The following is a 15305-nucleotide window of genomic DNA, read 5'->3' as shown; positions in this document are numbered from 1 at the left end:
GAGCAGTCACAGCTCCATAGCATCCTACACACTGCTCTTCAAGGCAGCCATGTATAAAGACATGAGTTCAAGCATTTTAAGGATGTCTTTCAGTTAATATACACACATTTCACAGGCACTACAAGTCGTCTCTCATTCAAAGAGAAAAGGACAGCTGAGCCTGGCCATGCAGCCATATACAGAACATTTCTTGCCTCACAGTCATCCCTGGAACCTGCCCCACTCTGCAGAGCACCCACCCCAAACTCAGGCAGCACACACATGATTCACCCACTTCAGACTATTCTACACCAAAGTTTAAAAAGCAATCTGAGCTGATATAATGGCTTCCAGCAGACTAGACACAGAACAACACGTACAGGTACATGGGGAGCAATAGGATTTCAGGCAGCACACTTATCTGAAGCCAAACACACGATACCTAGGGACTTATACTTGTGAAAATTCGTGATGAGTACAGGACAGTGCTGACCTACCCTACCACCCAACAAGTGAGTGCACTTCCACACACTGCTAATGTTTTTGCACTGCTAAGAGAAAGAGGAGTCTGGGTATTTGTTTTAGCTTGATTTTTTCACATTGTAAAGTATTTGGGAAAGCTGAGTACATGACCCTCTAACTGCCAATTCCCTCAGCCTCAGTTCTAAATCTGAGCGACAAACCAGCCTGCATCAGTTGAACGGGGTAAATAAAGAAGCACACACATAAATCATCCAACCCCATTGCCTGTATCAGTACTGCATAATTTCCATGCTCTCCTTCACACTGCTAATGGCAAAGCTAAGAACAAAACAGCCTTCAAAACATTTCTGCAATGGAGGAGCACTGACTTCAACCAGTGCAGAGCACAGTGCAAATTTAAGAGACATCCATCAGAAGAATTGGGATGAGCACACACACATACACACACACACTATTTCTGTTTTAAAGCCTCTCTGCGGAGCCCGGGTCGTGCCCATGCTGAAGGTAAACTTGCAGTTTGAAGCCCCTGACCCCAGCATCAGCCATGGCAGTGCTAGACAAGCAGGGCAGTTGCTTCCTGACAGGGGTGCTCACAAAGAGCATACAGTATGGATTAGGATCAAAAGAACAAACAGAATTTGAATCACTCATCTTCTGCTTCTCCATGAGGGTATTTTAAGTCTAAGAGATATGGGTTCATTCCTTGAACATCTTGCCAAAAAAAGCGTGTTGCCCAGCAACTACTAAAACAGCGCTCTGGAAGGAGGTGGCTGCTGGAGGAGTTAACCCGTCAGCATCCCAATTCCTGCAGCCACTGCAGCACTGCAGGGCCCAGCAGACACTGTGTCCCAAACACAGAGCTGTGACAAACTGCTGGCAGACGGGCTGCCTCATTGCAGCACCAGTCTCGCATCAAGCAAACACATTGGGCTTAGCACACTGCTACGCTCCCATACAAAAAGAACACAAATGAAAGTACAAACAGAGCATATCCAGCAGCTGCAGCCCCGGTCCATTGGCCCCAGGCCCTGCTTCTGCTTTGCCACTGTTGTCAGGTCTGACCCGTTTCATTTGCAAAGCAGCAATCTACCTCTGTGCATCTAAGCACAAATCATTCCCAATGAAATACTGTGCTGCTTTTAACCTGACTGGAGGGTCAGCTCAATTCATACTTTCCACATAAATCCACGCATATCCCAGGCACGTTCATTTATAATCACTGCTAAGATGTACAGTCATACTCACAGACAGAGCACCAATTCCATCAGTATAAAATAAGTAAAATGCCTTTTTTTGTTTTAAGTGCTGCAGATACGTAAAGAATTGTCACACTTACTTTTTTTGGAGACTTCCACAACTAGGATTTCTTCCAGGACTCTCATCTGCACACACTGTATTCACACAAACCATTTACTTCCCCATGAATTTTCATATCAACATTTTTAGAAAGAAACACTAGTGAATGTAACTCTTGAGTCCTATGTTTTGCAAGGAGATTTAGGGGGTTTTCAATGGAATTAGTTGGAGCTGAAGATAAAAAAGGGACAGAAATGCACTGGACTTGAAAAAAAAAAAAGAAAGGAAAACTAAACCCAAACAAAACACAAACAAACCAAACCACAGCATCATTTAAAGTGGTCCTGAAAGCCAGAGAGAAAGAAACCATCATTGAAATCATACAGACTGTAATCACCACCCAACCTCAAACCACGTTGGGTGCTGTCTGCATCAGGAGGGGTGGAAAAAGGAAGGGAGAAAAATGAGCCCACACGCCTCCAAGCATTCTTGTAATATTCTAAGGACAGAAGACATAATAGCACTTAATACGTGCAACAACTACTGGTAAACCACCACTGCAACTTCAGTGGGTTGAACTAATAACTTTCTTTTGAGTTTTAAAGCCTATTACTGCTTTCCAGCTTGGTACTTCAAGTTCTTCCATCTAACATGCCCTCTATTTCTTTCTGCCCTTCTTTTTCCTCCCATTATGCTCCTACTCTGTGCCCCAAACCCAACCTGAACTTCATCCCTCTTCACTTAGCCTCCAGCACTCCATCCCTTCCCATGACCAGCAGACAAATCTCTCCTATTTTTACCACAGCTCTGACAATGAAAGCAGCCCTGGTGTCCTCAGGACACCTCTGTTTCCCTGAAGCAGGCTGACTGGCTCCATCGCTCCTATGATCTCTGGGCTTCCCTCACCATGCTCTCAGCCCAACCCAAAGTCAGCATTCTACAAGGAGTGACTTACTAACACACAAACACAGCAAACTTCAAGCACAGCTCATTGCAAGGAGGATCTCAGGGCACCAAAAGCCAGGTCATAGCACAGAGCACTTTTCCAGTACTGTGCCTTTCCAAAGCTATAACATCAGTCACAGACATTTGATTCACTTTGGTCCTGCACTACCAAGATCTCCAGAAGTTATTCCTCATTACTGCTGCCAGCATTTCACACCAATTTCAGCTCACACCAAGGTCCCACCTCTCCTCAGACCTTCCCAAAGCAAAAGAGCCTAAACCTCAAGTACATGGGAACAAAATTCTAGGATTGATGAATTGCATTCACCAGATGCCCACTGTGGCTTTATACCCCCAAAGTAAGTGATGCTGTTCAGACAAACACCTTAGGGAAGGCTGTGTTCTGTTTGCAAGGAAGGTGCCCTTAAAACACATGGACTGAAGAGACATGGCTGTAGTTCCTGACTCTGTCACAGACAACATCCCAACACGTACCTGAGTGCCTCCGCTTCATCATAAAAATGGGACATTTTCCACTTGTGTTAACGATGGTGAGATAAATTTCACCATTATTTCTTCCAAATATATTAGTGCAGAAAGCGTTTTTATCTTGAGCCACGCTTACAGAGCACACAAAGAACTGAAATGCCTGCTAAAATTTTATGACTTCTGTTGCCATTTACCATTAAGCATAAACTTCCCCATGAAAGCTTTAGTGAAGCGACTACAAAGGTTGGAAAAGGTTCATACCATTCTTTCTCAATGTATAAATTATAAGTAACATGAGAACTTTTACAACGTCCAACAACATTTTATGCCAAACAAATGTTTCTTTGTACTTGCAGTTCCTAAACCATGCTAGAAATAATTGCTTTTCTCTCTCACCACCCCTTCTCTGTCTCTTCCAGCCCCCACCTTGTCCCCAGTCTCTTCTACGCCCAGTTATCTCAGTCAGATCTGGATTTGTTTATTGATTTGGTTGCCTGGTTAGTGCTCTAGATCATGTAATATCATCATCCTTGTTCTGGAGAGCTTAACACTGATTGTTAAAGTTCCTTCAGGTTGCCTCTTCAATACCCGAACCATCAGTGTCTAAATCACTCTGAATGAACTGAAACTTACAGGGACATCCTGGTAGGACAGATGTGAAAGCCAGACCCCATTTGCAGCCAGCTCTCACAGAGCCTTCACATCCCACAACATAATTCGATTCACAGACATTCACACACATATTTTTTCCACCCCCCTTATGAGTTGCCCTTTGTGGAAGACAGCAACACTAAAATACTCTATGGAAAGTGAGATGCTCAGAAACAGTTTGCACAAAACGAAGGACTTCTTCCACCTGGGTGGTAACAAACTGCCTAGTGAACTCACCTCTGAACTTTTTGGGTGGGTTATTAAGGTCACCTGCTTCTGGCTGTACAACACACCGGTCATCCACAAGGCTGCAAAGAAATGAGAGATCAAGTAAGATTCTTTTCCTTTGCAATAGCTTACATCCTTGCTAGCAAAACCAAAATGGTTTATCCACAATAAATATCCAAGTGGCCACTTCCGCAGAAGACATTGCCCAAATGCCAAATCTCTCTAAGAAGCATGCAGCTAATTTCTACTGCTGCCCAGAGCTATGCTTCTAGATAGGTGGGACAATAAGTAAGTAATTGCTCCTGTAAACTGCATCTGCTTTATGTCCCCTCCTTGAGGTGCAGACAGAACAGCCCATATTCTAGTTGAGTGAGAAACAGCCTTAAAACAATTATTGCCTCTTGGACAGATTTGAATAATGGTGTAATTGTGTTTGCATTAAGAGACAGAACAGGACAATATGACCGGGTGAACTGGACACTAATTACACAACACTCCTCAAGTATCAAAAAAGGCAGAAGCATCAACTGCCACAGTAAAAATTGACCCCCAGGAGATAGGAAGGCATAAATATACCGTCCAGCTTACCAGCCATAAACACTAGCTAAATCAGAAGGGCAAACTAACCTCCTCCTGCTTTAGCAGAAAGGAAATGAGTTGGATTAGTGAACCCGAGAGATTTTAATAGGAAATGCCAGCATAGAGCTTCTCCTGTGAACACACATTAGCAAAAAACCAACCAAACAAACAAAAACAACCAAAAACCTGGAGGGTCAATGCAAAGCCCACAGAGTACATTAAACATTTAAGATACGCTTGTCATCACTGCTCTGTTCTTAGCATGCTTTGTAACAACACGGAACTGCTCCGTTATCAAACAATATTTCCAAATTGCGAGGAATGTAACCGTGACCAAATAGTTTGTTGTTTCTAATTTGATGTTCAGCTATACAATTTGGCCCCTTGAAACCAATCTGTCAAAGAGGCTTTCTACACAGAAGTAGAACATAAAACTCTGAGGTCTTAGAGGTCTGAGAGGCCCATTCTCATGCAGAATCAACTTGAAAAAGAGACTGAGGTCTAGAATATGAGAGTTGTTCCTTGCAGAGGCCGGTTACATGCAGGGAGCATCTGGAGACAGCAGTTACGGAAAGTCAAGAAGTGCATAAGAATTAAGAGATCAGAGAGACTAAGTGGACTCGACAGTTCTACACATCTAAGATTTGCAAATGCAAACATTCAGAGTAAGTTGTTTTTTCCCCATGGATTTTCTCCCTACTCAGTATTATACAAACATGCACGTGCTCCAACAAGAATGACAGCACTGAGCTCACTGAAACACCTGCTTCTAGTGAATGAATGGCCAAAACGTATTGAAAAAGGCAAATGGGTTACTCTGATAACCCCCATACAGTTACTCTCAGTGCAGTGTATCCCTCTTATCCTGAGATTCAATTGAAAGTAAAGAGGAGCTTCCCAAATTACTAAGAAAATAACTTTACAGGGTGCAAAACACAGAAGAGGATATATAGCAATCATAGTGATGACAGCACTGAGTTTGGGAAACAGCAAAGGTAAAGTCCTGATTAAGCAACAGTCACGTCATAGGTATATTAAATAGGAACACTCTTCAAAGAGAGTTACGGCTAAAATGACATTAGAATGTAGAGCAGTATCTGTTTCTTAACCTTCATTAGCCACATGAACAAGTCATTACACATCGTTATGACATAAGACTGTCAGAACTCCACATGGTATAAAGCACAATTACACTGAATCTTCTCTTTGGTTCTTTAATTTTCTCCAGGACAAAGACCAAATTAAATATGGGACAAAGCTAATTTGATTATGTAGGCTTATTAAGATGATAATGCATTTCATGTTTCACATAGCAATTGGGATTTCTGGCTCAAATTAGGCTCAGAAGATGTGTGGCCATTCTGTAATGCTGTTACCTTAAAACAGTACTAATCGAATCAACGAGGATGCTTGTAATGCTGAGGGGTCTTTAAATCTGCCATTGGAACATCTCATCAAGCCTAAAACAAATAGGTGCTTCGGGCCTGTAGTGTCTGAAAGGACTACCCATGGTGAAAAATATCTGCTCAGCAATGCCATCAAAAGCCACAGCCACTGCATAATGTTCATCATGCACTGTATAGGATTAAACATAACAACTTTCTACTTGTTTTGGAATTATCTACTGCCAAACTTGCTTCAATACTAGGAATAAAAAAAGCCAAATGTATAGTATCGCTCAGTTTGTTTTGCCAGTTTTCAGCAGATAGTATTTGGCCAGTTACGCAGCCGATCGAATACTGCAGTGTGCATCTCATATTTGACGAGTACCTGGGAAATTTGTCAAATACATTTGCCAAATACTATTCAATCAACCCTACTTACTACATCCCCTCGCTTTTATCATACCTTCTTTCCCTTCTGGCAGCATCCCATATTTTCTTCTCTTTCCTATAATAGATCATGGTGCATCTTCAGTGTCTGCTTCCTTCTCTGCCCCCTTATTTTCCAGAATCCTAATAGCTAGAGGACTAAACCTACAAGTTAGTTTGGAGTCACTGTGATGAGATTCCAGCCCATTGTTTCCTGCTGAGAGACTTACCAGGATGCTGTCTTTGTACCCTGCTTGGGAGCTTCATTTATCAGATGCATCTGGACAGTAGGCATCAAAAAATTTGCTGTCACTGTACCCACCCTGAGGCCCTTACGGCTACTGGAAATGAGAAAGAGCATGTTGTGTGTGTGCCCACTCACCACGTCACCAAGCTTTCTGGTTGCTTCTTTGCTACTCATTATTGAAGAACACAGCAATGTGCCACACTATTTCCCTCCCACTAATTTCCCACTGCTTTAAAACCAGGTGGCAGATGTGTCTGTATCTCATCCAGCCCCTGGAAGCTCTTCCAAACTCATACACAGCTCCACTGCCAGCTTCCAACATTCAGAGAGATTTCTCTTAAGCAGCAGTTGAGCAGAATCAAACATAACCCTGTCACTCGTGTCAAAGCTAAATTTCAATTCTGTGGTTTCTCTGCAAAGCCTTCCTATGTGAAGGACTACCTTCTGTTGAATGAGGTGGGATGCATGTCTTCCTGCTCAACAGGCACTCTCCTACAGAGCACCTGCTCAGATGGCTTTGCAGAAGACAGCACAGAGGAGCTGTGTGAGGAAGCTATGGGCACAGGAGCAGGCACAGCTCAGCTCCCAGTGCAGCTCCCGGGCGGCTGGCTGTTGCCAATGCTAAAGACTGAAAATGTTCTCCTCTGACTGAAGAAGTACAATTTTGTTTGTATGAGAAACCTCAAACACCATAGGACAAGACACAACTAGTCATAGCGGTAACTCGGCGGTGTATGAACAGTTTGGCTCAGGGTTTTCAATTTTGTTTTTCCAATGCCTACACATACATTGCTATCTTCTTTGCTCCAATCAGCACGGGGGCTTATTTGTTCCTGACTGGGGTGGGCAGGAAGGGACAGGACACACAGATGGACATGGGACAGACAACATGAAAATCAGTTACTTTCATTCACTCCCTCTACCCACAGCTTCACCTTGGAAACCTTCTTCCTCCCCACCAAGTACAATAAAACCATACCACAGTCATTGACATGTCCTTCTTCCTCCCAAAAAATCTAACTTGCCGTATTTCTTTCAGGCCATTTTTAAATTTAGGGCAAAATCTGTACAGAACACAACTTGGTTTTGCCCAGCACTGCCTGGAAATCAGGCCCATGACAGCTGATTGAGCTCTTATATATGTTTTGTACAAGAGAACAGCTGTTCTTACCCCAAAGTGCTAATAAATCCATTGGTTGAGCCCTCTGCATAGAGAGAACAAATATCTCCAATATGAAGGAAGCTCGACATCTTGTCGGTCATCTCTGGCTTAGAGCCCCTAGAAGAATAAAGAAAAACATTACTACTTACTAGGTAGAATGAATTCTCCATACAAATCACTGGAGGTTACAACAATAGGACCCTTTGTGTTTATTTGGCTGGAAAACGGGACAAGCTCCCACGTTGGAATTTCAGGTATCAAGGATAACACAGCAGGCCAAAGTGCTTGCTTAGAAAAATAAGCTAGGCAAAAACAGCAGGCTCCTGGCACCCCATGCAGCATGGGTTGCTTCCCTAGAAGCCATATCCTACCCCACAGATGTTCAGGTACTTCACGCCAGGCATGTTTCCATGCCTCTTCGCATGCAAGAGGAAAAAGGGAAGAAGAATTCTTTGGTTTAAGCTCCATTCCTTGTACCATCTGTATTACAACCCATATCTCTGCTTAAACACTTCCGCCACAATGAGAGGTAGGTATGAGTGTATTTAAAGGTCCTCTGGTACGCTGAAATAGCACTCACAGGAATAGTAATGTAAAACAGTGCCATGATTCATAAAACCATAGAAATCGTTGGAGTTGGAAGGGAACAGCTTCTGTCAGCCACAGGAATGCTGGGATGAGCCATGCATCCAGAGCTGCTGCTTCAAATAGGGCATTACAGTGAGACCCACTCAATATGCCCAACAATGGATTTCACATCTGAAAATGTAAAGCTTAAGATTTTTCAGAGACAAATACTTTAAACAACACATCAAGAAGCCAAATCCCTGTGAAGCGAGGAACATCCAATCCTGTTCAAAAACAAATGTGAGACAGAAGAGCCACGACTCAGCCTCATCAGTTTCTGCAGCACTAAGAACACCATCGTTTTCTTCAAAGCCCCAAATCCTGGGCTAAACAGCACAGGACTCACCTGTCATTTAAACAAATACAGAACAGCAAGTTTCCATCTGCCACAGCAACAGAGAGAGACAAACAACAGGAGCCCTGATAAAAAAGAAGCCCAACCAGAGAGATTTTCAAAGATGTCTTTTCAAAAGCCATTTGCGGGTTTCTTGGAGACATTCCTAAGCTGTGGCTTTTGATCACCAACCTCAAAACCCTGAGTTAAGCTCTCTGCACACAATGCTCCTACCAGCAGGCAGCACCGGATCACCCTGAGCCGCTCACTCCTGCAGGCCAGCGATGCTCCGAAGGGCAGAGCACAGGACTGCAAGGGAAAATAACTGCAAATACGTTCACCCTCCCTCACATCAAGCACGACACACCAAAATCAACTCCAAGTGATCTACCATCAGGAGATACACAGCAGGAAATTACGCTTGTTATAGAGCTCAGCCCTGACATGTGCGTGGGATAAATATTCTTTTTCACCGAGCATTATCTTGTTTACCAAAGGTGTAAGGCTCAAGTTTATTAAGCAAGGCTGGAGATCAATGAGGGCAGATTTGGGGGATTTAAAAGTTAATGCTGGTAACACACAGCAGATATCAGGGTGCTGGTAAAAACCAAGGGCTGCACTTCTCTTCTGCAAAGCTGCAAACAGCCACCCCTCCTCACTGCCTGGCCCCAAAGCATCAAGGTGGGGGGCAATAAACACAGTCATTAAGCCAAAATGAAAAACCCAAACCCAAAGGAGAACAGGCCAAGATCACATTCAGAGTGAGAAATCTCAGCTCCTCCAAAATCCAACCTGCATGCACAGAAGCAATGGATTTGGCTTCAGGTTGCTTGCTTAGTGCCAAGTCCTTCAGCCAGTGCATATGCTACAGAACCCAGTTCACAGAACAGACTGGGTTGAAAAGGACCACAACGATCATCTCGTTCCAACGCCCTGCTGTGTGCAGGGTCACCAACCAGCAGCCCAGGCTGCCCAGAGCCACATCCAGCCTGGCCTTGAATGCCTGCAGGGATGGGGCATCCATCCCCGGGCAAGAAGTAGCCCAGAGAAATTGTGACACTTCTGGGGACACAACGCCTGCTCAGCTCATACCCTGCACTGATTTCTGATACTTCGGAGCCTTGGGTGTGTGGAACATTACAGCATCACTACACACTGCATTTCTAGCTCTTAACTCCTGCGTTTTACGACTGCAGGTAAGAATCCCTTTCAGCAGGAATTACTTTCCAGGACTGCATTGTTTCCCTTTGGAAGAGGCAGTTGTTTGCCAAAGCAGTTTCCAAGAAAACATGCAGGTTGAAATTACTGATTCCCACTAGAAAAGACATTTTTCCCCAGTGAAAAAAAACTGATATCCCAGAGCACTGAACAGAAGCAGGCCTAAGGACGTGCAATGTGATTTTGGCATCACAGTAACAATATCCCACAGCACCCAGCATTTCCCCCCAGGCTCCAGCAGGTGGGGCGAGGGGCTGAGTGACCCACATCATGGTCACACATGAAGGGAATCATTTCCAAAGCAGCTCTGTTTAGTTGTAAGCTGCTCTCCTAGCTTCCTCCCAAGGACTAGTGACACCTAACAGAATTAGTCCACTGGTTAATCAATTGTTTGCATTAAACTGGCTGGAGGGTTGTGCCCAGAGGGTAGTGGTTAATGGAGTTAAGTCCTGCTGGCAACCCATTACAAGCGGTGTCCTCCAGGGGTCAGTTCTAGGGCCCATCTTGTGTAACATCTTCACTGATGACCTGGATGAGGGAATTGAGTGCACGCTAAGTAAGTTCGCAGATGACACCAAGTTGGGAGGTGGAATTGATCTGCCTGAGGGTAGGGAGGCCCTCCAGAGGGATCTGGATAGGCTGAATCGCTGGGCTGAGGTTAATGGGATGAGATTCAACAAGGCCAAGTGCCGGGTCCTGCACTTTGGCCAAAATAACCCCATGCAGCGCTATAGGCTTGGGGAAAAGAGGCTGGATGACTGTGAAAAGGGACCTGGTGGTGTTGGCTGATGCTCGGCTGAACATGAGCCAACAGTGTGCCCAGGTGGCCAAGAAGGCCAACAGCATCCTGGCCTGTATAAGAAATAGTGTGGCCAGCAGGAGCAGAGAGGTGATCATCCATCTGTACTCAGCTCTGGTGAGGCCACATCTCGAGTATTGTGTTCAGTTTTGGGCTCCTCACTACAAGAAAGGCATTGAGGCCATACACAGCCATACACACAGTGAACCTTCCCACACATGGGATCCACAGCACCAGGTACGGGCTGGCAGCAGTGACCCTTGAGGAACAAGGGATGGGGATTCCTGTGTGCACAGCCCATGGTGGTGTTGAAAGCAAAATCACTGCTCAAAAAGCAATTGTGCTCTGTAGGTAAACATAAACCTCACTCTGCAGTTTATTTATTTTAGATATGCCAGTGCCAAGAGCCATTGATTATTACTAGAGAGGAGGACCCCAAGGGCAGCATTGGTGCTGCGTGGAACCAATTCCTGGCAGTGCTGCTGTGTCGTCATCAAAGCTGAAGTAAAACTCCTAAACAAATGGAAGGTCAGGAGATGACAGGGCGGCAATGCGGGCATACAGGCACACAAAAGGTGAGCTGGGTTTCTCCAGACACGTGTCAGTAATGCAGATGGCTGCATGGAGGGCAGCAGCAACATGAGGTGTTAAAGGAGACAAAAGTTTTTCTGTTTTGGGGGAAAAGAAGGAATATTGACAAACTTTGCAATGCTTAAGATAAGAAATGGAATATGATCTAGAGGCAGGCTGTTGTACTGGGAAGTCAGCTGTATTTACCCACGAGCACAGAAAACCACCTCAAAGATGAACACTTCCTATTGTTTTTCTTCTTAAGCCCTGACAGCTTAAATTCTAATTACGTAGGCAATGACTTCACCCTGCCTACGTAAAAGCCAGCGTGTCTTCAGATATACTTTAAGCACAATTTGTCTGCACAGGAAAACAAAACTAAGTCCCTATTTAAGAAGATACCCCAGATAACAAATCCAAAACCCCACAGGGTCTCACCAGAACGGCAAAGTGTGCCTCTCAAAGTCATTCTGCCCTCCCATAGCTTTGATGCGTTGGACTGGATATGAGAGCACATTAACTACATCCAGGAAGCAGAGTAAATCAAAAGGAACACCTCTGGAGCTTTAGCATGAGCATTGCCCTGCTGCTCTGTGCTGCTTTGATGCCTGGTCTGTGCTGGGTCAGCAACTGTAGGAATCACAGGGCCCATTTTTGGTCACATCTGTACAGATTCCATCTTGCACACCCTAAAAATGAGCTGCAGTGCACGCAGTGAATGTCAACAAGTAGAAGCAACACAGGCAGGCTGTGTGCTCAGCCCAACGACCTTGATTCAGCCGCAGCAAGTCTGATACTGTCACTGAAACTCAGCTGGGAGATTTCAACTCATGTTCCCATGCAAACACACTTCATAACGGCAGTTAAAGCAGAATTAGCAGTGAAAACACTTGAAATCAAACTGACTGTTACATATCAAATACCTTAATGAGACATCTGCTTTTTGAAGATCTCTGAGTAGGAAATGCAACATCTTTGTAAACATATCACACTAATTCCTCCCATCACTCATCCAAATCTCCACACTCAGAAGAAAGGCGGCTTCAGAGCAATGCTGGAGGTTTGTTTTCCATGAGCAGGAGTCAAGGCCCTGGCTGAAGTTCCTCCTTACAGATGGGAACCACTGAAACGAAACTCCTGCACGATGCTGTTCCTCGCCTCCAGCAGCTGAGCACTGAAAGGCTTCTCAAAGAATCTCAAGCTATTTTGCTGATGCCACATCTCACGCATCTGCTTTGTGTGGGATTTTAATGCTCTAACCTATGACTGCAAATCCTATTTGTAAAATAAACAAGACCCAGTAAGTCTCATCGCTGACAGTGGATTTCCAGCAACTGCCACGCAAATGACTTAATCTTTTGAAGATGACTCTAATAATGTTTATTTTGAACAAGAAAGCTCCTCACTGTGCCTTGTGGTCCCATGATGTGCTCAGTTCTCTATTATCATATTTGCACTGTGGTTTATTGCTCAATTAAATAGAGACGTGTGATTTTATATGCACTTTTCAGAAACTGGGGCAGCACTTCATCCAAGTCTTCCTCCCTATTTAGATTGTTTAGGTAAGAATCAGATCTCAAACTGTGCCGAACTGCTTCACATTACTCCTGCAGACACAGGAAGCTCCACAGCCAAAGCTTAAGTTTGGTTTTTAACTGAGAAGAAATCCAGTTTTTAAGAGTGGAGGCAACAAAAGTTAGAAAGCAAATAAAGGGCTGTTTAATGGCAAAAGCCACTGCCATGCATATGAAGAGTCCCCTCACTTGGCAGGCACCACCACCATCACAAAGACTTGGTCAGAGGTGCACCCAGCAGATCTTACTCACCTAAGATGGACCTATAGCCTCAATCCAGTGTTGCTCCTAAGACACACTTTTGTAATGACTTCCACATGCTTGAGATAGGGCCCTCCCAGCATTTCATGTCTATTTTTACAGGTGCAATTCCTGTCATAAAAACTGAAACAGAAAAGCTTGTGTTCCCCATTTTTATTTCAATTTAAAAAAGAATGAAGGAAGGTTTCCTCCCGGAGGGCTGTGAGAAGGGTTTCTAAGAATTCCATTAAAGCAGCCAAAGCAAGGAATCACCCCTTTTAAAGATCACCCAGTGAATAATCACCCTTTTGGGGGTTCAGGATGCAGTACTGCCACTTCCAAAGCTTCTGGCTAAACAGATCACATCACACACAGTGGCAAAGCCAAAGCAGCAGGGCTGGGCCACGGAGCAAAGGCTGCAGGCTCCAACAGCAGGAACAGGTGTTGTCATTTTACAGATTACACATTTTAAAAGATATCAGCACGCTGTGTTTATCTACCACATGATCTTGTTTTCCATTTAACTGCAGCCTCTCATGTCCAGAAGCCTCCTATGCACAGACAAGTTTTCTTTTGATGAACTGTTAGATTAAAACGGAGAAATGCACTTTCTCAGACAAAGGCTTTTTCAGTCTTAATGCTTAAAACACAGAAGATTTTTCCACAGCTTTCAGGTGGAGGATGAGGAGGATGCAGGAGTACACGGGACTTAGCACAGGGCACACAGGAGGTGGAGCCCAGAGCCAATAAAGGGCTCCCTGCACTCAGTGCACCTCTCCCAATGTGCTCCATTGCACGGTACTCCAGCACATTTTCCCTACTCTTGAAGTAAGAAAGAGACACTGAAACTCATTCAGCATGACAACAACCGAGTTAATTGCATTCTAACTATACTTTCTGTTACTGGGCAGATAAATGAATGTATTTACAGTTACCATTACAATTAGAAAGTTACTCAGAAGGTAACACTTAGTAGGTGCAATGAAGCACAGTTTAATAATAAGGGAGAAACAAAAGGAGCACATTTTGTCAACTTCAGCCTCAAGACCATCCTCCACACAACAAATACGCATGATGCTGATTATTTTTACTCATCCAGAGCATCCAGGTGGGCAAACAGCCACCTTGCCATGACAGAAAACCCACCCAAACACCCCTAACAAGGCACTGGGCAGCAGTACGCTGTGACAGGCATCTCCCAGCACAGCCATCAGGCTGATGTCAGAAACACAGCTGACAGATCGCACTGACAGGCATCTGCAGGAGCCAAAAACGAGCACTTGTTAGAGATGCGCTGTCAGGAAACAAATCATTTTTAAAGTTTCAAACCAAATGTGACCTGACAGCAACTTTTTAATTCCATTAGAAGTGGGCAGCACTTGCTGAAGTTGATGCCTACTGAAGTCCATACTTAGTGGCCCTAGAGCTGGTGGGAGGCAGCAGCCTAGATGCCAGCTTCCGGGCGAAGCCCTAGGAGAGCACACAATGTTTTCCAGAATATTTTATTAGGAGAGACTTGGAACATGCCAAAAGAAACAGAGCAACCAATGTCACAGGTAAGGAGAGCCATCATGGTTTACAACATTTACTGAAGCCTGGCCAGGGCAGGAAAGCACATAGAACATTGTACCCTGCATAGCCATACACCTGCCAGACCTCCCTCACAATGGGCTGCCTCCTACAGCCCACACTTCTTTCTTTAAGAGATGTGGGCTTCTACCAAATGCAGCGCTCCCCACACCTAGCAGAGCATTTTTCTTCTGCCTGTCCATCCCTCCAAAGTGCCCTCACACAACTCTTTGACTTTCTCTGAGTGCTGCAATTCCCACCTCTTCCTTTACCTTGGCGGAGGTTCTCTGCCCTCCATGGTCTCACTGTTGTCTCCTTCCAGGGTTGGGCTCTGCAGGATGCCTCTTGGTAGCTTTGGGTCCCCGCTGGCAGTAGTGCCAACGCTTCTCTTCCCTCAGCACGGCTCTCCAGCTGAAGGATTGAGTCGTACCCAGCTCCCAGCCACAGCAGCCCTGTGTGGTGAGCTCGCTCCTTCCCTTCTGGACACCTCAGCAGGCAGCCAGG

The 15305-nt window shown here is 44.8% G+C and overlaps 1 protein-coding gene across 1 annotated transcript in view; it reads right to left on the bottom strand.

Moving 5' to 3' along the window:
* Positions 1 to 15305, bottom strand: part of ITPR1 (inositol 1,4,5-trisphosphate receptor type 1) — a 144696-nt gene extending 129391 nt beyond the window's left edge. Inside the window, 3 exon segments of the mRNA XM_032447330.1 lie at positions 4081 to 4151; positions 7880 to 7987; positions 15074 to 15305. Of these exon segments, the coding sequence (XP_032303221.1) occupies positions 4081 to 4151; positions 7880 to 7987; positions 15074 to 15099 (205 nt within the window). The 5' untranslated portion in view covers positions 15100 to 15305.

Source organism: Coturnix japonica, chromosome 12, assembly GCF_001577835.2.
Source record: "Coturnix japonica isolate 7356 chromosome 12, Coturnix japonica 2.1, whole genome shotgun sequence".
NCBI classification, from domain to species: domain Eukaryota; kingdom Metazoa; phylum Chordata; class Aves; order Galliformes; family Phasianidae; genus Coturnix; species Coturnix japonica.
Note: the sequence above shows the minus strand (reverse complement) of the source record. Positions and strands in the feature narration are given on the sequence as shown.